The 24,409-nt window shown below is 46.7% G+C and overlaps 1 protein-coding gene across 10 annotated transcripts in view; it reads left to right on the top strand.

The window, feature by feature from the left end:
- The first annotated feature begins 5,096 nt into the window (after positions 1 to 5,096).
- mapk8ip3 (mitogen-activated protein kinase 8 interacting protein 3) overlaps positions 5,097 to 24,409 on the top strand; it is a 202,757-nt gene continuing 183,444 nt past the window's right edge. For all 10 annotated transcript variants that reach the window (XM_078559079.1, XM_078559071.1, XM_078559076.1 and 7 more), the window contains exon 1: positions 5,097 to 5,763. In XM_078559079.1, coding sequence (XP_078415205.1) covers positions 5,464 to 5,763 — 300 coding nt within the window. In that variant the 5' untranslated portion in view covers positions 5,097 to 5,463. The remainder of the gene's footprint in view (positions 5,764 to 24,409) is intronic.

Genomic DNA, 24,409 nt, shown 5'->3' with positions numbered 1-24,409 from the left:
ATTCCTCTTTAGCACTTGGGCACAAAGCATCAGATGGACAGAATGCATATAGGAAAATTATGCATGGAGATAGCAAGCTTACAATGCAGCCAACTATTAATGGGTGGAAAATTTACCTTGCTGCATTATGAGCATTTGATCTCTGGCCTGATTGTTCCTGACCAATCATTGCCCCATTCATTGTGGTACCACTGTGCAATTAAAAGCAATATACTTCAGTTGTACTGCATAATTATTTTACCATGCTTAGCAGAAACCAGGAAAAGACCAACAACAATTGTGAAACATAGAGAAATCTACTTTTTTCCCATTTTCACATAAAAATGGAACAAACTATATATATGCTTTTAAAACATTTAATCCAAAGAAGTGAAGGTTCAAGGGAGATACTATTCAAATATTCAACATCCTTAAGTAATAGATAATTGAACCCGATAATGGGCGATAATTTCTACCCAGTGGTTGCACCTATGAGAAAGGATTTGCACTAACCAGGTGTATTAATGAGGGTTATCTGGAATGGCTTGTTTCACATTCTTCGGAGTTGCGATTCATGTAAATCCCATGTAGAAATGGTGTGGTCGCTGGCGAACATGAAAATTGGAGTGCAACCTTTAAAAAGTTATTTCTGGCTGATCACTTCACAGTAGACTGGGGGACAACCAAATAAGGAAGAAACAGTGCTTGGCTCTTTCTTTTGACTCTCAGGTAACTTCACTGTATGTCTTATCAATCATTTTATGATACTTCTCATGAATGTCGAGAGTAGGCACCAATCAAGGTGGAAGGGCAGGGCACCCAGGCAAAGAAGCACGTGTTGTGACACTTCTGAGGGATTTTCAAGCCTTCTTTGAGAAAAATATATTAGGAAGGCACAGACTTCAGGCTGTCCATGCGAACAAGTCTGCCAGGAATGGCACCCCGGGGGCTGCCAACCAGTGCTGCAACAAATTCAATGATCGCATCAGGGCAGGCAAGGTAACACACTCTTTTCTTTCTTACCCAACCTGGCACCAGCACATTACCATCCTTTAAAAGTGATTTCTGTAAAACTAACCCTTCTTAATACACTCTGGTTAAGGGGGCTCTATCATGAGATCTTGCACGGTAACTGCCCAATTCCACAATTGAAACGTTTACATGCACAATCCTAAAATCCCTTCCTCCATTTTCACAGGTGGCTAATAATCTGATACCTCAATATATTTCACTTTCGTTCACAAATGCCACTTGGCATACACTTCTCAACTGCTAACATTCCCCTAATTTATTCTATCTTCTTGCAAAAGAAATTAGCTCACAATGACCACCAGAAGCTGGCTACCAGAGAGATTATATCCCCACCATTAACCTCCTCACAATGTATGAGGAAGTGGCTGCGGCAGATATTATGCGGTTGGCGTCATATTGCTGCTGCCACGTTAGTGTCACTCCTGCATTCCTGTGAAGCTTCACAAACAAAACCTTCCAGCCTTCTCTGTCCCTTTACTCCCAAGTAATACTAGTGGTCACCTCTTCTTAGATTCTGCCCTCCTTTCCTGCATAGAGCAACAGGGGGCAGAGGGTGCTGAAGATGATGATTGTAAGGGGGAGGTGGTGGCGTAGTGATATTGTCACTGGACTAGTATTCCAGAAACCCAGGGTAATGCTCTGGGGACCTGGGTTTGAATCCCAACATGGCAGATGGAGAAATTTGATTTCAATAAAAATCTCGAATTAAAAGTCTGATGGTGACCATGAAACCGTTGCTGATTGTTGTAAAACCCCGCCTGGTTCACTAATATGCTTTAGGGAAGGAAATCTGCTGTCCTTAACTCGTCTGGTCCAGACCCAGAGCAATGTGGCTGACTCTTAAATGCCCTCTGAGCGAGGGCAATTAGGGATGGGCAATAAATGCTGGCCTAGCCAGCAACACCCACATCCTGTGAATGGATAAAAAAAGCAGGAAAGAGATTTCTTCTTAGTCAATTATGATCAAGATGTCGAGGAAGAGAATGATGAGGAACAAGCCACTCAGGAGTTCCTGCAGATGATCCTGCCTCACTTTGTTCTGCATCAACCCACTCCAAATCACCACCTGCGGCACTTTCTTCTGCCTTGAGGCACCAGCTGAGATACTTTCATCTGGGGCACTTAGAATACATCCCACTTCTAATTTATTGCACAGAATCAGGCCATTCATCTCAATATTAATGAGCCTTCTGCCATTGAATTCCAGCGAAGACAGATAGGTTAGTTGGTTGGGAGGGGGGTGGGGAAGGGTAGGTTGCCTGGTTGAGGTGGAGAGAGGGAGGGAAGGAAGTTGCATTGGAGTTTGCTTGGTTACAGTGGAGGCTCTCTGTTTGCTGGGGACACTGGCTGTTTGCAGTAGAGGTTGCAGTGAAGGCTGCAGTTTGCTGGTTGCATCGGAGGTTGCAGTTTGCTGGTTGCAGTGGGGGGTTGCAGTTTGCAGTGGGGATTGCAGTTTGCTGGTTGAGGTTTGTTGCTTGAATTGGGGGTTGCATTTGCTAGTTGAAGTGGAGGGTTGCTGTGGGTGGTGCAGTTTGCTGGTTGCAGCAGGGGTTCCTTTTTGCAGGATGCAGTTTGTTGAATGCAGTTTGCAGTGGAGATTCCAGGTTGCAGTGGGGATTGCAGTTTGCAGTGAAGGTTGCAGTGGGGGCTGCAGTTTGTAGTGGAGATTGCAGGTTGCAAGCTGCGGTTTGCTGGTTGCAGTGGGGGTTGCAGTTTGTTGGTTGCAGTCGGGGTTGCAGTTTGCTGGTTGCAGTGGGGGTTGAGGTTTGCTGGTTGCAGTGGGGGTTGAGGTTTGCTGGTTGCAGTGGGGGTTGAGGTTTGCTGGTTGCAGTGGGGGTTGAGGTTTGCTGGTTGCAGTGGGGGTTGAGGTTTGCCGGTTGCAGTGGGGGTTGAGGTTTGCTGGTTACAGTGGAGGGTTTGCGATTTGCTGGTTGCAGTGGGGGTGTTGCAGTTTGCTGGTTGCAGTGGGGCTTTGCAGTTTGCTGGTTGCAGTGGGGGGTTTGCAGGTTGCAGTTTACTGGTTTCAGTGGGGGTTTGCTGGTTGCTGTGGGGGGGGGGGTGTTATGCTGGATGCAGGGGTGGGTTTGCAGTGAGCTGGATGAAGGGGGGGGGTTTGCAGTGAGCTGGATGCAGGGGGGTTGGTTTGCAGTGAGCTGGATGCAGTGGGGTGGGGTTTGCAGTGAGCTGGATGCAGGGGGGGGTTTGCAGTGAGCTGGATGCAGGGGGGGGGTTTGCAGTGAGCTGGATGCAGGGGGGGGGGTTTGCAGTGAGCTGGATGCAGGGGGGGGTTTGCAGTGAGCTGGATGCAGTGGGGGGGTTGCAGTGAGCTGGATGCAGTGGGGGGGGTTGCAGTGAGCTGGATGCAGTGGGGGGGTTGCAGTGAGCTGGATGCAGTGGGGGGGGGTTGCAGTGAGCTGGATGCAGTGGGGGGGGTTGCAGTGAGCTGGATGCAGTGGGGGGGGGTTGCAGTGAGCTGGATGCGGGGGGGGGGCGGTTGCATTGAGCTGGATGCAGTGGGGGAGGTGGGGGTTGCAGTGAGCTGGATGCAGGGGGGGGGTTGCAGTGAGCTGGATGCAGGGGGGGTGCGGTTGCATTGAGCTGGATGCAGTGGGGTGGGGTTTGCAGTGAGCTGGATGCAGGGGGGGGTTTGCAGTGAGCTGGATGCAGGGGGGGGTTTGCAGTGAGCTGGATGCAGGGGGGGGTTTGCAGTGAGCTGGATGCAGGGGGGGGGTGTTTTCAGTGAGCTGGATGCAGGGGGGGGAGGGTTTGCAGTGAGCTGGATGCAGGGGGGGTTTGCAGTGAGCTGGATGCAGGGGGGGGTTTGCAGTGAGCTGGATGCAGGGGGGGGGTTTGCAGTGAGCTGGATGCAGGGGGGGGGGTTTGCAGTGAGCTGGATGCAGGGGGGGTTTGCAGTGAGCTGGATGCAGTGGGGGGGTTGCAGTGAGCTGGATGCAGTGGGGGGGTTGCAGTGAGCTGGATGCAGTGGGGGGGTTGCAATGAGCTGGATGCAGTGGGGGGGTTGCAGTGAGCTGGATGCAGTGGGGGGGTTGCAGTGAGCTGGATGCAGTGCGGGGGTTGCAGTGAGCTGGATGCAGTGGGGGGGTTGCAGTGAGCTGGATGCAGTGCGGGGGTTGCAGTGAGCTGGATGCAGTGGGGGTGGGGGTTGCATTGAGCTGGATGCAGGGGGGGGGTTGCAGTGAGCTGGATGCAGTGGGGGGGGGTTGCAGTGAGCTGGATGCAGTGCGGGGGGTTGCAGTGAGCTGGATGCAGTGGGGGGGGGTTGCAGTGAGCTGGATGCAGTGGGGGGGGGGTTGCAGTGAGCTGGATGCAGTGGAGGGGTTGCAGTGAGCTGGATGCGGGGGGGGGGTTGCAGTGAGCTGCATGCAGTGGGGGGGGGGGGTTGCAGTGAGCTGCATGCAGTGGGGGGGGGGGTTGCAGTGAGCTGGATGCAGGGGGGGTGGATGCAGTGAGCTGGATGCAGTGGGGGGGGTTGCAGTGAGCTGGATGCAGGGGGGGGGTTGCAGTGAGCTGGATGCAGTGGGGGTGGGGTTCCAGTGAGCTGGATGCAGTGGGGGGGGGGGGGGGTTGCAGTGAGCTGGATGCAGTGGGGGTGGGGTTCCAGTGAGCTGGATGCAATGGGGGGGGGGGGGGGGGGGGGTTGCAGTGAGCTGGATGCAGCGGGGGTGGGGGGGGTTGCAGTGAGCTGGATGCAGCGGGGGTGGGGGGGGTTGCAGTGAGCTGGATGCAGTTGGGGGGGGTTGCAGTGAGCTGGATGCAGGGGGGGGGGGGGTTGCAGTGAGCTGGATGCAGTGGGGGTGGGGTTCCAGTGAGCTGGATGCAGTGGGGGGGGGGGGGGGGTTGCAGTGAGCTGGATGCAGCGGGGTGGGGGGGGGTTGCAGTGAGCTGGATGCAGTGGTGGGGGGGGGGGGTTGCAGTGAGCTGGATGCAGTGGTGGGGGGGGGGGGGTTGCAGTGAGCTGGATGCGATCTCACTTTCCCAGAATGCAGACAGCCGCCGTGACGTCAGATGACAGCGAGCGGAGCCTGGAGATTTTTTTTCTAGTGGAGCGAGGGAGCGCAGAGAGAGAGAGTGAGTGAGGGACAGAGCGCGAGGGACAGAGAGCGCGAGAGAGAGAGGCAGGGAGCGAGCCCGCCCGCCCGCCCGCGCTATTGTTCACCGACACCAGCCAGGCTGAGAGCCGCCTCCCGGCCCAGTTGCCCCTGGCCAGCCGCAGCTTGTTGGGGGGGGGGGGATCTGTCGGGAGAGGGGAGCTGGGGGACGCGGTGAGAACTGCCGGCTCCTCTCTCACTCCCAGAGCCCGGCTCCTTCCCGCGGCCAACCGCCCCCTCACCCCCCTCAACCGCCCCCTCACCCCCCTCAACCGCCCCCTCACCCTCACACCCCTCCCCTCCCCTCCCCCCCTCCCCCTCAGCCGCCGTGCCTCCGGCCAAGATGATGGAGCTGGACGACGGGGTGGTGTACCAGGATGACTGCTCGGTGTCCGTCATGTCCGAGCGGGTCTCCGGCCTCGCCAACAGCATCTACCGCGAGTTCGAGCGGCTCATCCACAAGTACGACGAGGAGGTGGTGAAGGAGCTGATGCCGCTGGTGGTGAACGTGCTGGAGAACCTGGACTCGGTCTTCTCCGAGAACCAGGAGCACGAAGTGGAGCTGGAGCTGCTGCGGGAGGACAACGAGCAGCTCCTCACCCAGTACGAGAGAGAGAAATCCCTCCGAAAACAAGCCGAGGAGGTGAGTGAGGAGCCGAGGTAAATAAGCCTCCCTCAATTTACCAATTCCTCCTCCTCCCTCTCCCTCTCTCCCTCCCACATCCATCACATATTTTTCATCCTGCTGCATCAACCCAAGTGTGGTGATTTAATCATCCCAGTCTCTTCCGTTTACTTCTACATGGTTTACATTTTAACTAAAAAAAAAACATATTAAATTACCTGGTTGTCCCATTTAACCTCATTGTTTACATTTTAACTCCCTTTTATATTGATTTAGATCATCGTTTCATTTCTACGTGGTTTACATTTTAACTTTTCTGTGTCTTAAATAGTCATCTCATTGTTTGCATTTAACTCTTCGTCATGAATCGAATAGTCGTCCCGTTTCAACCTGGTTTACATTTTAACTCATTGAATAGGCAGCCCGTTTGCACTGAGACTTAAATATTTTCCGCCTCCTCATGTAACCTGTTTCTTATCTGCCCCTTTTCCATCCCGCCTCAATTGTGTGTCCTCAGAAGTGTTGCTATCAATAATCATGTCACCCAGTGATGGGATTTTGTTATTATTGCCCCTGAGTTCACCAAATGGAAAATGTATTTGCCAAAGATTGGAAGTTCAGCTGACGACAATGATATTGTCTGTCATGAGACACTCTTGCTTGTTTTACAGACTAAATGATAATAAATGTTTGCATTTTAGATCATGTTAGTAATTTGGTGAGAGCAATCCTTCTACGTAGGGTTAGGTCAGTTTTTCCATTCAGCTGGTCTTTGCAATCGATTTTGCTACATCTACATATACTGATATATGTTTAGACTTAAATGTGTTTTTGTTTGATAGGGACACTTATCTCTGTGATTTCAGCTCAGTGCTCTAACAGAACTCTGATAAAATGTGTGGGCCAACCTGCAGTAAGAACAATTAAATCACTTTTTTTTGCAGATTTTTGCATTGATCTTGGCACCTGATCAGTGGTTGTTGATGTGGCAATTGAGTCAAATGAGGGTGGATTCAGTGAGGTGACAAATAAAACGCAGGGAGCCATGTTGTGCATATTCCAGATCGTTCGAGACAGGAAGGGTGTGGAACTTCACTTGGGGGCCTATATTGAGCAGATTTACCCCTGTGGATTATAGGGAGAGATAGGTCTTCAGTATGGTAAGAATAACTACGAGAAACCACAATGAATATATTTAACTCAGTAGAATCTGGAAGAATGCAGACTGTTACACTGTCAGTAAATGCAGAAACAGTTGTAAGAAGCTATACTGAATACATTTCAGACTTGCAGAACCTAGAAATTTCAGCAACACGGAAGAAGCCACAGGGACCATTGTTGGACATACTGAGCCTGAATCTAGAATATTTGAGGCTGATTCTGAATTCTAAGTAGAAAAAATGATCAGGCAGCATAAGAGAAAATAACTTATGGCTCCCCAATGACTGGGTAAATGCACTACATGGTTTCATACCTAGACTTATAAAGCAAGAAGGTTCTAGGCCCTATTTCTAACTTGTGTTGAGTTAGCTGTTTTTGACTGAGACCGTGGTAAGAGTAATAATATTCCCCCCTCTTTAACCTGAGGCATCATTGTGCTCAGGCAAAGGAAGGGGAATATTGGCCAATTTCCATTCCTGAACACTCTCCAGTGGCCTCCGCTACTGCTTGGCATTGGGTAAGGACATGAACAGGCTCAGTTGAGATACCAAGCCCCCCAGTAGAAAAAAAGAGAGAGGCTTGCATTTATTTAGCTCCTTTCACAACCCCACGATGTCTCAAAGTGCTTTATAACCAATGGAAAATTCTTTTTTTTTCTGTTGAAATGTTTCCATCATTATAAAGTAGGAATCGGGAGAATTTGGGGAGGCAATAGCGTAGTGGTATTGTTGGACTAGTAATCCAGAGACCCAAGGTAATGTTCTGGGACTTGGGTTCCATGGCGGATGGTGGAATTTGAATTCGTTAGACTTTAAATTCCAGTTTTTTATTGATGACCATGAAACCATTGCCGATTGTTATAAAAACCCATCTGACTCACTAATGTCCGTTAGGGACGGAAATCTGCCATCCTTCCCTGGTCTGGCTACATGTGAGTCCAGGCCTACAGCATTATGGTTGGCTCTTAAATGCCCTCTGAACAAAGGCAATTAGGGATGGGCAATAAATGCTGGCCTAGCCAGTGGCACCCACATCCCATGAATGAATAAAAAAAAGTGGCAGCCAGTTTATATGCAGCAAGATCTGACAATCATCAATATAACCTGTTGTCGTGATGATTGGTGCGGTTTAAAATATTGGCCAGGGCTTTGGGACAACACCCCATTTCTTCTTTTCGGAAATAGTGCCAGTGTACTCTTGTGTAGTGTACCCAAGGAAAGGTACTGCAACATGGAGTGATGCAATAAGCAACCATGATTTTTTCAAAGCTTGAAACATTTGGTCTTTCAGGAAATTAGAAATGACCGTAGGGAGAAATATTGACTGTGGTGTAACGTTCTAAGGGGGCGGGGGGTGGTGAAATGGTTGGAAACCTTGTATGTGGCCAGTGGATGTTGGCAGTATGGTGTGCCGCCATAGTTTGTCAACCTTTGGTTTCAATGGATAGAAGTGTACGGTGGCAGTTGTGACTTCCAATATGTGGCAGTGGTAGGTGACACCAACAGTGTGTCCAGAAAATTACCCCCTGTATTCCAACCCTATGGGCTCTGTAGAAATGTGGATCTGCTGGCAGGGAGTCATGGTAACAATATTGAACATGTGCCCAGTCTGTGGAATCTGGAAAGATTTGAAACCTACAAGCCATTAGAGAACTGCGCAAATGTTTTTGCATACCTTGTCCCACCCTATCTCTGTAATCTTCCTCCAGCTCTTCAGTCCTCCAAGATCTTAACACTTCTCCAGTCCTGGCTTCTTGTCCATTCCCTAATTTATTGGCCCCACCATTAGCGAGTGTGCTTTCAGCTTCCTTGGGGCCCTAAGCTCTGAGACATCCTCCCTCTAAATCTCTCTGCCTCTCCCTTCTCCTTTTGAGACACTCCTGAAAACAAACTTCTGACTCATCTGTCTTAATATCTCCTTACGTAGCTCAGTATTAAATTCTGTTTGATAATGCTCCTGTAAAAGTGCCTTGTGTCGTTTTATTATATTGAGCTTGCTATATAAAGGCAAGTTTATTTGTGTTATTTGAAATAGAAAATCAATATGACTCAATTTTATCTGGCATTTTAGTCATCAGTGTAGAAAAGTGGTTAGTAACTATTTGAGGTGAGAAAACTTTAGTGACATTGCAGTTATCTATATTGTATATTTTTGTCGGAAATGATCTATTTGAGGTCCCTATGCCATGTAGCACTTACCAATCTTTTTTTTTTATTCTTTGATGGGATGTGGGCATCACAGCCAAGGCCAGCATTTGTTGTCCATCCCTAATTGCCCTTGAGTAGCTTGCTAGGGTTAAGAGTCAACCACAGTGTGGGTCTGGAGTCAGACCGGGTAGATTTTCGTCCCTAAAGGACATTAGTGAGTGAGATGGATTTTTACAACAATTGCTGCTATTTTCATGGTCACACAAACACACCCTTACTGGGACTAGCTTTTAATTCCAGGTTAATTGAATTTAAATTCCACCAGCTGCTGTGGTGGGATTTGAACCCATGTCCCCAGCACATTAGCCTGGGTCTCTGGATTACTAGTCCAGTGACATTACTATTGCACCACCATCTCGTACCGAGACCTGCTCCTTATCCACTGCTATTAAAGTGGCATGGGTTAGTCCCCTTGGATATTTTCCCTCCCTTTCAGATCGGTGAAACATGTTGGCGTTCTCTCAGTTGTTTGTCCAGGTTTGCCAGCAATCCTCCATTTAAGCTACGGCCTTGACTTAATGATCCCAAAGGAAAGTAATGGCTCATATGCTGCTCGCTGCCTTTGCAGGCAGACTGCTGAGTTCCGGAAGGAATCATGAGCAAATAACCTTCATTACCGTCTCTAGTGCAGTCAGGCTGCTAGATACAGTATTTAATACTATTCCATGTGAGAAAACAAAATGACAAGCATTGCTTCAAATATAAATTTGCTTTTTGCAGTTATTGGAATATGAAATAAGATTGCGATGAACTGGCTGAGAGATCATGCCACTTATATATCTTGCTGTACTGTAGGCTGAATGGCATCCTCCAGGGGTGTATAAGCAGCTGGATGTTCAGCTACATTGACCTGCAATGGATTTTAGTGGGATGGTTCATTAAAAGTAACTTTTGAGTTGCTTAATTTTCAGAGTTTCTGTTATTTTTACAATTTGCAAAATCTGAACTGAAGGGGTACATTGTGCAGTGGGTTAATACACTGCATTCTGAGAGATAGCGGAATTGAAGGAGGCAGCTCAGTAATTACGTAACTAGTTGGGCAAAGTATGTATGTGGGCAGAACAATGCAGTTATAATTTAATACTGAGAAGAATTGTACATGGGTAGGAAAAATGGGTGGCACAAATACTCCATTAATGGTATTGAAATAGCCAAGGCAGAAGTTAAAAAAGATGTAGGAGTCTTAATAGACTCAACAAACAGCATGTTCAACTTGTGCAGAGTAACAATCAACAAAGTCACAGTAAAATCTAATTCAGAAGTTGTCAATGTCTTAACATTAACAAACTTAACAATGTAATTGATAATTACATTAAGGTGAAGGCAAACAGGTGGTGGTTATTGTCTTTGAGCGCATATACATAGAACCCAAAGTTCAAGAGAGTCGGGGGGCAGAGGTGAGTATGGTGGCCATTACCAAGGAGAAGGTGCTAGGAAAACTGAAAGTTCTGAAGGTGGATAAATCACCTGGACCAGATGGATTGCACCCCAGAGTTCTGAAGGAGATAGCTGAAGAGATAGTGGAGGCATTAGTGGTGATCTTTCAGGAATCACTAGAGTCAGGGAGGGTCCCAGAGGACTGGAAAATCGCTAATGTAACCCCCCTGTTTAAGAAGGGAGTGAGGCAAAAGACAGGAAATTACAGGCCGATTAGCCCGACCTCGGTCGTTGGTAAGATTTTAGAGTCCATTATTAAGGATGAGGTTTCAGAATACTTGGAAGTGCGTGGTAAAATAGAGCAAAGTCAGCATGGTTTCATCAAGGGGAGGTCATGCCTGACAAATCTGTTAGAATTCTTTGAGGAGGTAATGAGTAGGTTAGACAAAGGAGAGCCAATGGATGTTATCTACTTGGACTTCCAGAAGGCCTTTGACAAGGTGCCGCACAGGAGGCTGCTCAGTAAGATAAGAGCCCATGGTGTTAGAGGCAAGGTACTAGCATAGATAGAAGATTGGCTGTCTGGCAGGAGGCAGAGAGTGGGGATAAGGGGGTCCTTCTCAGGATGGCGGCTGGTGACTAGTGGAGTTCCGTAGGGATCAGTGTTGGGACCACAACTTTTCACTTTATACATTAATGATCTAGATGAAGGAACTGAGGGCATCCTGGCTAAGTTTGCAGACGATACAAAGATAGGTGGAGGGACAGGTAGTATTGAGGAGGCGGGGAGGCTGCAGAAGGATTTGGACAGGTTAGGAGAATGGGCAAAGAAGTGGCAGATGGAATACAATGTGGGGAAGTGTGAGGTCGTGCACTTTGGTAGGAAGAATAGAGGCATAGACTATTTTCTAAATGGGAGAGAATTCAGAAATCTGGAGTGCAAAGGGACTTGGGAGTCCTAGTCCAGGATTCTCTTAAGGCTAACTTGCAGGCTGAGTCGGTAGTTAGGAAGGCAAATGCAATGTTGGCATTTATTTCGAGAGGACTAGAATATAAAAGCAGGGATGTGCTGCTGAGGCTTTATAAGGCTCTGGTCAGACCACATTTAGAATATTGTGAGCAATTTTCGGCCCCGTATCTCAGGAAGGATGTTCTGGCCCTGGAGAGGGTCCAGAGGAGGTTCACGAGAATGATCCCAGGAATGAAAGGCTTAACATATGAGGAACGTTTGAGGACTCTGGGTCTATACTCGATGGAGTTTAGAAGGATGAAGGGGGATCTGATTGAAACATACAGAATACTGAAAGGCCTGGATAGAGTGGACGTGGGGAAGATGTTTCCATTAGTAGGAGAGACTAGGACCCGAGGGCACAGCCTCAGAGTAAAAGGAAGACCTTTTAGAACAGAGATGAGGAGAAACTTCTTTAGCCAGAGAGTGGTGAATCTATGGAATTCATTGCCACAGAAGGCTGTGGAGGCCAGGTCATTGAGTGTATTTAAGACCGAGATAGATAGGTTCTTGATTGGTAAGGGGATCGAAGGTTACTGGGAGAAGGCGGGAGAATGGGGTTGAGAAACTTATCAGCCGTGATTGAATGGCAGAGCACACTCGATGGGCCGAATGTCCTAATTTCTGCTCCTATGTCTTATGCTCTTAGGATATGTCACACTTGGCTTAGTGGGTTGTACTTTTGCCTTTGAGCCAAAAGGTTGTTGGTGCAAATCCCATTCTAGAGACTTAAGCATGCAATCCAAGCTGCCATTACTGAGAGTGCTGCACTGTCAGAGATGCCGTTTTTCCTGCGCCCCGACACCTCTCTCGGCAACCGCAGCCCCACAATTTGAACTGTCTCGTGGAAATTCTCTCCGTGCCTTTCTGTTTGGCGCGGAGGTGTTTCCTGTATCCCTTGCTGCTGCACACCCTCCATTTCTTTGCCTTCCTCCACCGTCAGGACAGGGTTCTACTGTTTGGCAGTGGAGGAGGTTTCCAGTGGAGGGCTTTCTATGTGGGAGTCTGCTCTTTCTCCATCAGGGACTTGGGGTGGAGGGTGTTGCATGCAGCAGTGCTTTGCAATTGTAGGTTAAGGTGGTTCATGGGCTCCCAGGCAGCATGCGTTTTCTGTGGCCAAGGAGAGCCTGCGTAGATAGCCCGAGGTTACAGCCCCCCTTCCATTTTTTGAAGGGACTGCTCCTCAATTTTTGGTTGCACTTCAGCCCCACGCTCCTGATCTTTGGTCACCCGGTGGGGGGGTGAATGGAGGAGGGCCTCCTCGTAAGCCTGCTCCTGGGCCTGGCCAAGGTGGCCATCAACGGGTCCAAGCACTGGGCGGTTGAGGGGGTCGTCTGACCCGACTGTCTGCCCCTCTACCGCGGCTATGTTTGTCGCTGGGTGGCGCTGGAGAGGGAGCATACAGTGTCCGCCGGTACGCTAGAAGCTTTCCACGATCGGTGGACACCGCGGGGGCTGGGGTGCATCAACACCCCTGGAAATGACATTTTGATTTAATTTTGTAAGTTTCCTTTCACGTTTTTGTTTTGGCTACAGTGCCCCACCCCCCTCTGATTTATTGATTTTTAGTTTAATTTGTTGATTTTGTTTCTCAAAAAGAGTCTATAAATAGGGGATAGCTGGGACACTGGGTTGAGTGGGAGGAGAGCTGTGAGACTGAATAGGTCAATAAACTCTCTTAATGAAAAAAGCTCTGTCTTGGTTTCGGCTTCGCCAGCTAGCTTGGATCCTGTTAACAGAAGTTACAAGTAAACTGTACAATGCGGTGGTCAGACTGCACTTTGAGCAGAGCTTTGGTTGCCAAAAAGCAAAGGAGACATTCGAGCATTGGAGGTAATGCAGAGAAAAAAATAAATGTTGACCTCTGTTGTCAGAGGCTGAGTTAATAGGAAAGATTGGTGAAACTTGTGCTTTTCAATTTGGAATGGAAATATCTGAAAGGTAATCTTCTCGGAATTAGCAAAATTGTTAAAGCACTGGGGAAAGTAAATCTACAATATTACTTCAAACCAATTGAGAGTGAGACAAAGGGTAATAGGTTCAAACTTGTATTAGATAAATTTGACGTTGATATAATGACGTTCACAGAGCGAACAACATTTGAAATTGGTTTCTAGGTAAGTTAGTGGAATTGAAAACCATGGAATCTTTGGGGGGGGTGGCTGGGGAAAGAACAATTAGATTTTAAATTGGGGGAAGGTAGGATCTTCTAAGATAGGCTGTACGGCCTCCCTCATTGGTAATTGTTTTATCATCTTAAAATTTTCATCTCTAAACTGGGTTTAATCCAGCCTAGGTTAAATGAAAATTTCTCCCCTTTTGGATTCTTTGGTCCTACACAAATTAGTTGTTTATATTCAATGCAAAAAATGCAAATGTTGCAGCAGAAATTTGTACCAAATTGGCAAAACCACCAGGATGGTTGAAGCGGTAACTTCAGCGAACTTTATAGCTCTGATAAAGATGGGGAGATGGGATAGGGTTAGTAGCTGGAAAACCCGAAAATATGGATTTCCTGGGTTCCCTGCCAAATTTAACTGCGGGCCTCTGCTGCCAGGGGTTAGTCCTCAGCTGGTGGGGGTGGGATTAGGTTGGACCTCAGGGGGTATGGGACATCACCAGGGTCAGCCATCAGGGGACCGGGTGATTGCACAGCATAGGAAATAGGACCTGGCGAAGGCTATTCGAGCCTGCTTCGCCATTAAATAAGATCATGATTGACCTACTTCAGCTACACCAACTTGCACTGTTCCTTGATTCCCATAGGTCATTGGAGGTGGGGGGTGGGGCGGGAGGGGTGAAGGCAGTTGAACACTGGGGAGGGGGCAGTGGACATCAAGAGGGAGACAGACAACGTGGGGTGGGAGTCAGGCATGGTGATGAATTGGAAACTTGGGAGGAGATGGTCACGAGTTGGGGGAGAATTGGTCATTGTCTCATTGCATGGATGGAAGCAGGGAAGCTTGGTGGTCTGGGACGGGGAAGCACTCTTGCTTCTCTTGGCCCACAAGCAGTGCTGGAAAAATAATTACCTCTTCCATCCAGCCACTGTTGCCCCTCTCAGGATTGGGAAATGTGGCCGGCATTAAACCTGGAACAGGGAGCAAATCTTAGGCATGCAGCCATATTAAAATATTTTCATGACCGGTCAGCTTCTGTAGATCAGGCTAATGTTCTGCTCCTGATAAAACCATAAGTTGGAGGTGGCTGGGGCCAGGTTCAGGTTCCCCTTTAAAAAATTTTTAACTCCCCTACCGCCCACCACAAAACTGGTTTTTGGAGATAAAATTCTCCTCTGTTACTCATGGTAACATTTATACAGGTGCAGTGAGAGAATGCACTTCTGAGGTTTGGATGATGACATAGTGTAGGAGCTTAGGCAAAGGGAACTTTATGTTTCTCTCTCTACAGATGCTGCCTGACCTGCTGAGTCTTTTCAGCATTTTTTTTGTTTTATTCTTTCACAGGATTTGGGTATCGCTGGTTAGGCCAACATTTATTGCCCATCCCTAATTGCCCTAGAGAAGGTAGTGGTGAGCGGCTGCCTTAAACTGCTGCAGTCCATCTAGTGTAGGTACACCCACAGTGCTGTTAGGGAGGGAGTTCCAGGATTTTGACCCAACAACAGTGAAGAAACGGTGATATAATTCCAAGTGCTTAAGAGCATTTTCACGGTATCCATTAAGTATTCCAAAGAGTGTGTTTACATTTAGTGCAGAGAATGGGCCTAGCGGGGGAATTTTATTTCAGATTTCCAGCATCCACTGTATTTTGCTTTTGTTTATGTGTTACTCATTCTGCATTGCACCTTCTCTGGCTCTGCTTTAACATTAGGCACCAAAACATTTTGTTCCCTAGTGCTGATGTTTTTCAGCTTGACGAGCGCAACAATTCTCCCAGAAGTAAAGGTTCAGCAATTTTAAGGGCCATACATTGTTCGGAAAAACATATTTCTTCTGTTGGCTAGGACACTGGACAATTCTAAGGAAGAATGATGCCAGACAATTATACTCTAATTTTGTTCAGCAAACACCACCCAGAGACTTATTCCGCAATGCCTGTGTTACACCCTTTGGGACGCTAGTCATCACCTATGCTATAAACAACAATTTTATTGAGCATGATCATCTAAATAGAGTCATTTTCATTTTGTAGATGAGCTGGTGATTAGCAAGTAGTTCGTAATGACGAATAAAGAGGAAAATAAAATAAATTGAAAAATGTTATGAGCTGTTCCAGCCAGACCACTCAAAGGTGTGCAGTATTGAAGTCGTGTGTATTTCATTCTAGTACCTTGCCATGTTATGAGTTGTGCGTTATTGCTCTATATTAGTTCATTCATCCTGTGTTACAGGCCAGATCATCTACTTAATATTAAATCTGAAAGCAGACCAAGGGGCAGAATTTTACGGTCCCTGGCTAGCGGGTTTGCAGGTGAGGAGGGCATGTAAAATTCCCTGGGTAGCCTCCTCGCTACCTCCGTGCCTGCCCCCAGCCTGTCTGCAGTTTTACAGGGTGGGCAAGCGAGTGAATCTTTGGCGGCTTCCTGCCTTTCGCCCCAGTTGAGGCCTTGGCTGCTTCCCGCAATTTTACAGCTGGTGGGAGGAATTCAGGGACCTGGGTTGGGATAGGGAGCCGGACAGATCACCTTGCTCATGCCTTGGTCAGGAAAGGGGCAGGGTGCCTCCATCACTGGCCCCCTTTCCACCTTGGGTGCCAACTACAAGGTAGGCCCCCACCCCCAGATGCTCCCTGCCTTACTGGCTTTGCCATCAAGGCCCCAGCCCCCTTTCCCCACCACCTGTGGGCCTCCCCTCCTATTCCCACCACAGGACCATGCACCTACCTGGTCTTGTGGGCTCCCAGCACTTCGATCCTGGGAATTGCTTGTAGTCCCAGCAGTGGCCTGCACTCCCAGTGGTGCTGCTGCAGCTACAGAGCTGCCAACCAATCAGATTGGCTGGCAGCCTTTGAGGCTGGACTCCTGCCCGAGTGAGGGACAGAAGTCACCTCTCCAGCCCAGTAACACTCCACGGAGCTTTACATGGCTGTGGGGCTGGGACAGGGATGTGTTCCCTGTCGACCCTTTGGATGGCGGTGTGGGAAACCCTGCCACCTGAAAAATCCTGCCCATGAACTCTGTACAATAAAAAGAAAGACTTGCATTTATATAGAGCTTTTTCTAATCACCAGATGTCACAAATTGCTTCTCAGCCAGTGAAGTACAGTAAAGTTCTGCTGTTCGTGACTTCCTCTTCTGCAAATTCGCTTATCTGCGCAAAAGTCTCTGTACACCAGTTCACCCACTGCGGACCCAAATGTTCACATATCTGCAGTTTTAAAAATAAAATATAGACGCCATTTTTAGAAAATGCTGAGAAAAAGAAAAATCACCAAGATAGAGCTTAAAAAATAAGGAAGGTGATCGTGATGTATTTTCTGCAGTAGAAAGTGCATGCTGCATGTGTGTCGCCTGCTGTTGTTTGCACGTGGTCTTCCTTGTTGCTGCGATTTAACTTCTGATCACAGCCCACCTCCACTCCTTGAGCAAAGTATTGTGTGAGTGACAAATTTTACATTTTTCTTGTTTTATTAAACAATTGCTGCAATGAGTTTCTCTAAATTTATTAAAAACATAGTTTTTATTGCCTTTGATCCTTTATGCATGTACAATTTTAGGATGGCTGGAACCTATCTAATTGACTCCCACTGTAAAGTATCTTCGTCGTTCGCGATTTCGCCATTTGCAAGGTTTTGTGGGAATGTAACCCCTGCGAATGGCAGGACTTTCCTCTACTTTTTGAAGTGTAGTCACTGTTGTACGTAGTAAATGTGGCAGCCAATTTGTGCATGGCAAGTTCCACGAACAGCAATGTGATAATGACCAGACAATTTGTCTTTTGTGATGTTGATTGAAGTATAAATTATCAGCCAGGACGCCAGGGACAACTCCTCTGCTTTTCTTCGAATAGTGCCATGGGATCTTCTTCATCTGAGTGGGCAGCTAGGACCTCAGTTTAACATCACGTCTGCAGTGCAGCTCTCCTTCAATACTGTATCAGTGTAAATAACAGAGATATATGCTCTAAGTCACGCATTTAGGATTACAGGGCCACACCAGGTCATACATTTTATACCAGAGCTCTTGGTGTTACAGGTTGAATCCTTCTTAAATGTTCTGCATTGGAACTTGGCTCCTTCTTATGTCTCTTGTCGGGTAAGGTACAACACTAAACTCTCGGCTTCCTCTCCCACATGGTATGTAATTATAGCTCGGATATCCCTCAGCGATCATATATTACTGTTGGTCCACCTCATGTGCATCCTGTATTACAGTTTGACTTCCCCATATGCTCTACATTTCCCTTGCTGCTGTAGCAGTGTTGGTCTGTGTATTGGATGGGCTTGGATTGGTGCTGTTTTTGATAGTTATGAGTGGTCTTAAAAAAAATAGTTGGCATTTGCTATTTCATGGAATTCAGTCCAAGTGTATTAAATTCTGATACATTGATCTGGAATTTTGTTGCTGTGTGAATTAAATGAACTCAATAAGTAACGCAAATTTTATGTGCTCAAAGCTGTTGCAAATTAATGTGTTTCTGTGTTCTTTGCATCTGTGGTTCCATCCTTAATGGTTTATCAGTTTGTCATCGGGTCACCTGAAACTATCTAGCTAATAGCATCTGTGCTTTTTAAAATGGTGTCTGTGAGACACAATTCAGAGTGAAGTACAAGTCTAGGGACTAACAGTCCTTGTGTGCTTTAAAAAGAAATAAAATCTTCTGTGTGTTTAGTATGCTGGGCTATTTAACAGTGTGGGTAATATCAATGGAGCCCAATCCTTCGATGGCATAGTGGTAACATTACTGGACTAGTAATGCAGAGGCCCAGGTTTTATACTCTGGAGAGACAGGTTCAAATCCCACCATGGCAGCTGGTGGAATTTAAATGCAATTAATTAATAAAACATCTGGAATTAAAGCTGATATCAGTAATGATGACCATGATGTCTTCAAAGCATTCCTGAAGAGACATACCACCGACTCTCTGGAGACCCTGGCTTCTGACCAACTGGAGAAGCACTGTACACATCAAGGGGCTTCATCGGGAATGTGCAGCAGTGAAGGTGAGGCTTCAGATGCAGTGCTCAAACTCCCAAACAACCCACCTACCCAACTCTTTAAAAACACCACCCACCCAGTATGTAGCTGAGCCTGTAGATCGCGCATTGGACTTATCAGCCATTTCAGAACCCGTCAAACTGGTGTGGAAACAACTCATCTTCGATCCTGAATGACTGCATAAGAAAAGAGAAGAGACCACGAAACTATCAGATTGTTGTGAAAACCCATCTGGTTCACTAATGTGCTTTAGGGAAAGAAATTTGCCATCCTCACCTGGCCTGGCCTACATGTGACCTAGACCTACAGCAATGTGGTTTGACTCTTAACTGGCCTCACAAGCCCCTCAGCTGCACTAATTGCTCAGAAAAGTTAAAAAGGAATAAGACCGGATGGACCACCTGGCATCAGTCTAGGCACCGGAAACAGCAACAGCATATTCAGCCCTATTGCTTGTGCAAAGCCTTCCTTAGTAACCTCTGGAGCTTGTGCCAAAATTGGGAGAGCAACAGTCTGACATTATCATACTCTCTGAATCATACCTTCACAGCCTCAATGATGGGGGTGCCCTGCATGTCAGTGCAAAAGACAAGGCTGAAGCACTTGCAACCATCTTCAGCCAGAAGTACTGAGTGGATGATCCATCTTGGCCTCATCCTGAGGTCCCCAGCATCACAGATGATAGACTTCAGCCAATTCGATTCATTCCAAGTGAAATCAAGAAACGGCTGAAGGCTCTGGGGCCCTGACAACATTCCGCTAGTAGTGCTGAAGACTTGTGCTCCAGAACTAGCTGTGTCCCTAGCCAAGCTGTTCCAGTACAGCTACAACACTGGCCATCTACCAGGCAATGTGGAAAACTGCCCCGATGTGCTCCGGCAAAAAAAATGCACCCCAGTCTACTCTCTATCATCAGCAAATTAATGGAAGATATCGTTGATAGCGCTATCAAGTGGCATTTACTTAGCAATAATCTGCTGACTAATAACTCAGGTTGGGTTCCTCTAGGGCCACTCAGCTCCTGACCCCTTCAAAGCTTTGGCCCAAAATAGATAAAAAAGCTTCATAAAAGGTGAGGTGAAAGTGACTGCCCTTGACACCAAGGCAGCATTTGACCAAGTGTGGCATCAGGGAGCCCTAGCAAAACTGAAATCAGTGGGAATCGGGGAAATCTCTCCACTGGTTGAAGTCACACCTAGCACAAAGGAAGATGGCTGTGGTTGTTGGAGGTCAGTTATCTCAGTTGCAGGACATCACTGCAGGAGTTCCTCAGGGTAGTGTCGTAGTCTATCATTTTTAGCTGTTTCATCAATGAGCTTCCCTCCTTCATAAGGCCAGAAGTGGGGATGTTCGCTGATGAATGCATAATATTCAGTGCCATTCATGACTCCTCAAATACTGAAGCAGTCCGTGTCCATATGCAGCAAGATGACAAAATTCAGGCTTGGGTTGATGTGTGGCACAAATGTTACTTGCCAATTAAATGCCAGGCTATGACTATCTCCAACAAGGGAATCTAACCACCTCCCTTTGACATTACCATTCCCAACAGCATTACCATTGCTGCAACCCCACCAACAACATCCTGGGGTTACCATTGACCAGAAACTGAACTGGACCAACCATGTAAATATTGTGGCTTCAAGAGCAAGTCAGAGAATGGGAATCCTATGACAAGTAACTCTCATCTCCTGACTCCCCAGTGCCTGTCCACCATCTACAAGGCACAAGTTAAGAGTGTGATGGAATACTCTCCACTTGCCTGGATGAATGCAGCTCCAATGACATTCAAGAAGCTCAACACCAACCAAGACAAAGCAGCCTGCTTGATTGGCACTCCATCTACCACCTTTAAACTTTCATTCCTTCTACCATAGATGCACAATGGTAGCTGTGCGTACCATCTACAAGATGCACTGTAGTAAGTCGTCAAGCCTCCTTCGACAGTACCTTCCAAACCTGCGACCTCTATCACCTACAAGATCAAGGGCAGAAGATGCGTCTGAAAGCGAACACCTGCAAGTTCCCCTCTAAGTCACACACCATCCTGACTCGGAACTATATTGCCATTCCTTCACTGTCGCTGGGTCAAAATCCTGAAACTCCCTTCCTAACAGCATTGTGGATGTAACTACGTCAGATGGACTGCAGCAGTTCAAGAAGGCATCTCACCTTCTTGAGGGCAATTTGGGATGAGCAACAAATGCTGGCTTTTCCGGCAATGCTCGCATCCCGTGAATTGTACCTGCAGCTGTGATCAACTAAACACAGAACTGCAATTGAGCCTGGACCTTCCTGATTTTTATGGTTGAATCCCACCACAGTGAATTTACTCACTGAGATTTTTGAAGGGCCTTGTGAACATTTTATTTTAAAACATACAAATGTAGCAAATAGGAGCAGGAGTAGGTCATTTAGCCCTTTGAGCCTGCTCCGCCATTCAGTATGATCATGGCAGATCCTCTATCTCAACATTATACTCCCGCTCTCTCCCCATACCCCTTTAGAGTCCAGGAATCTATTTCCTTCTTAAATATATTCAGTGACTCGGCCTAATTAGGCACTTTACCACATTTACCATCCATTATATACACAGGTACTTGCTGCATGATTCCTATTACTTGTATCGTAATCTGCAGTAAATCCAAAGTACTAACATGAGAAATAGGAAATGTTTTACTAGAATTAAAAATGTGTAAGAAATTATGTGCTGAGAGTGCTTTATTTCCACTTCTGTAATTTGTACAGAATTAGTGAAGTGTGGCAAACAGATGACTCCTAACAAGAAAGCTCCCTCAGTCATCACAGTCTCCTCTTCAACAGTGAGTTGGACTGTTAATTGCATGAGAGATCATGGAGATAATTCCATAAGGAAATAGAAACCATGGAAAAATTAAACCCCTCCCCTGCTTCAAAAAAATTAATTCTGGCTTCATTCCAGGAATACCAAGAGAGATAAGAAATGACAGATTGCTCCTTCCAGAATTGTGTGGGGTGAAACCACAGCTTTGTATTAATTTCAGGACTCTGGTGAAACCACACCTGGAATACTTCGCACAGTTTTGATCTCCATATCCAGTGAAAGACATAGAGGCAGTGTAGCAAAGGTTCGCTAGATTGGTTCCTGGGGTGGGAGGTTGTCCTATGATGAGAGGCTAAGTAAATTGGGTCTGTATTCTCTGGAGTTTAGAGGAATGAGAGGTGATCTCATTGAAGCATACAAGATTCTGAAAGGACTTAACAGGGTAGAAACCGAGAGTTTATTCCTCTCGATGGAGAATCAAGAACATGGGGGCTCGGTCTCAGGGGTCAATTATTTACGACTTGGTTGAGGAGGAATGTCCTCAGCCAGAGGGTTGTGAATCTTTGGAATTCTCTACCCTGGAGGGTTGTGGATACTACCATGTTGAATATATTTAAGGCTGGGATACATTTTTGGTGCCTCATGGAACTGAAGGAAATGGGGAGTGAGTGGAAAAGTGTATTTGAGGCAGAAGATAAGCTGTGATTGTATTGAGTAGCGGAGCAGGCTCGAGGGGCCAAATGGTCAACTCCCCCTATTTCTAATGTTCTTATGCTTGTTGGAAGAATAAAAGAGCAGTTGTAATGCAGTCTCGTCTTGAGCACCAATCAGGAAGGCTAAACTGTATATTTATGTCGGACACGCCTATCAGAAATCTCTATCTTCAAGATGGTTGTTGAATTTCTTGCATGTGTTCTGTCCTAGTCGGGGGGTGGGTGATATTGGAGCATAGTCAGAAACTGTGTAGCTATCATGCAGGGGAATGGGTGATGTAGAATGAGATGCTTTTTCCCAATAGCTGAAAAAGTGCTTTGTCATCTTAAGTTTTGGAGGATCTGTAATGTATCTTTGTGTTTTGAAAAATTGTAACCTTGGATTATTTGCAGATAAATGTCTACACAAAGAACCATTCCCCACTCCTTCGAACTCTGGAAAAGTAGCATAATTGAAAAACATATTTACCCTGTATTCAAACATGCAGCCCAAAAGCTTACTGGTCACCGCTGTCACTATTGGTAACCGAATAGGCTATTCTGTTCAAAGCCATCAGCAGCAGTGCACCTCTTATCTCCAGTAGGATGATCATACTCTGTGAAGGAGGCTGTGTGGATGCAAATTTAGTTTTTGGATTATAAAAAAGACACTTCTATTTAGCAGTGTGTCGTGTGTAAAAAGTGATGTCCATCTGAAATGTAAGAATTACGCACAGATATGATAGCAGCAAATGTCTCATGGGGTGCTGCTTACAGTGAGAGAGAAGATACACATGCACAGTAGCATTGTGCCATGTAAGGACAGCTATTCTTTTGCTGAAGTATAGTCCTGTGCCTCATTAAGACTTCAAAATCTCATTGATTAGTAAACACCAGGCCTCTGTTCACTTAAAGTCCAGTTAAGGCGTTTTCAGTATGTGATGCTCTGGTAGAGCAAAGCTGCTGTTGTTTCTTTAAAGATTTTATAACCGTGAAATGGAGTTTTGCATTAAATAGTGTGTTGGTCATCTGAAGGGCGAGCCTCCTGAAGTTTTTGCAATAATGTGTAGATAAATAGTGGCAGATTCCCTGTGATGTTGTTCCAGATGAATCTGAGATTACATTATTAACAGAGCGGGGTTAGCAAGTGAAAAGGAATTAAATTTTTTCAAGCGATCTGCTTGCAGTCCATGAAATAAGTCGTCTGTTTTTAATTGGTTCCTGGGCAAGAATTGTTTTTCCAACCCACTGCAGATAGATGATAATATAGTTAGATTCTGTGGGGACTTTCTTATCAGAAGAAAAGCATTATACCCTGTATGTTGAAATACTCTACATTGCTATATTCCTAAATTTGTAAGTGAAATAATAAATGTAAAAGATAAAAGCAATGTGCTGACTCTCTCTACTTGCAAAACACACTATCTCCTGGCTTGAAGCCAAAAGTGCACATGTGCACTTGGACTCTTTTGCACCTCCTAATGGTTGGGATGCTGCCTCCAGGTCGCTTGATGCTGCTGGTTGTGGTTCTGGGACCACCCAGGACTGGGAAGTCAAGACTTCCTCTGGAACTGGCCAACTCGATACAGGCACCGGGAGGCTAAGGCTCAGTGGCTGGGGTGAGGGGGTCTGCCTGCCATTCCTTCCCTCGTTCTGTCCGGTAGCATTGGCTATGGATTCAGTGTGGGTGTCCACAGGGTGAGAGTGGTGGAGTTCCCGGTTACTGCCTCCCTGGCCCAGTTCCTTGTGGAAAAGGTCTGAGATGCTGTTTTTGAGCCTGTCTGCAGTGAGGTTCCAAAGATTTGAAGGCTGTGTTTGGTGATTAAACAGAGTAAATGTAATGGGAATGGAGAAGGGCTCTTATCAGAGATTAAGCATCATGCTGTCCAGTAATTCTTTGCTGAATTTTGTAGTTGTGTTCCTGAAAAGTGAAACTTTAAGTGAAACAACATTAAGAGAAACAGATTTTCAGATGTAAAAGATAAAAGAAATGTGACTCACTCTACTTGCCTCCCGCTTGGTACCTCTGCTGCTCTCTGACCCTGCCCGCCGCTGCTAATCGAGCTCACTGAACTTCCTGCTTGCCACATATTCTGCTCCCTGACCTCCCTCTCACTGGCCTCCCTAGTCCCTGCTGACCTTTTCCTCTAGCCAAGCCTCCTGCTCCTGCCTCCCCCATTTTCTGCTTCCCTCTCCTGAAGCCTCGGTATTAGTGCAGGCTCGGAGGTAGGTGGCAGGAGGCAGGAAGAGTGGCTTCAGGTTGCAGGGTTGAAGACTGGGAGGCAAGCTGCAAT

The sequence above is a fragment of the Cetorhinus maximus genome, chromosome 15 (genome assembly GCF_964194155.1).
Source record: "Cetorhinus maximus chromosome 15, sCetMax3.hap1.1, whole genome shotgun sequence".
Classification (NCBI taxonomy): domain Eukaryota; kingdom Metazoa; phylum Chordata; class Chondrichthyes; order Lamniformes; family Cetorhinidae; genus Cetorhinus; species Cetorhinus maximus.
This window is presented reverse-complemented; position numbering and strand designations above follow the sequence as displayed.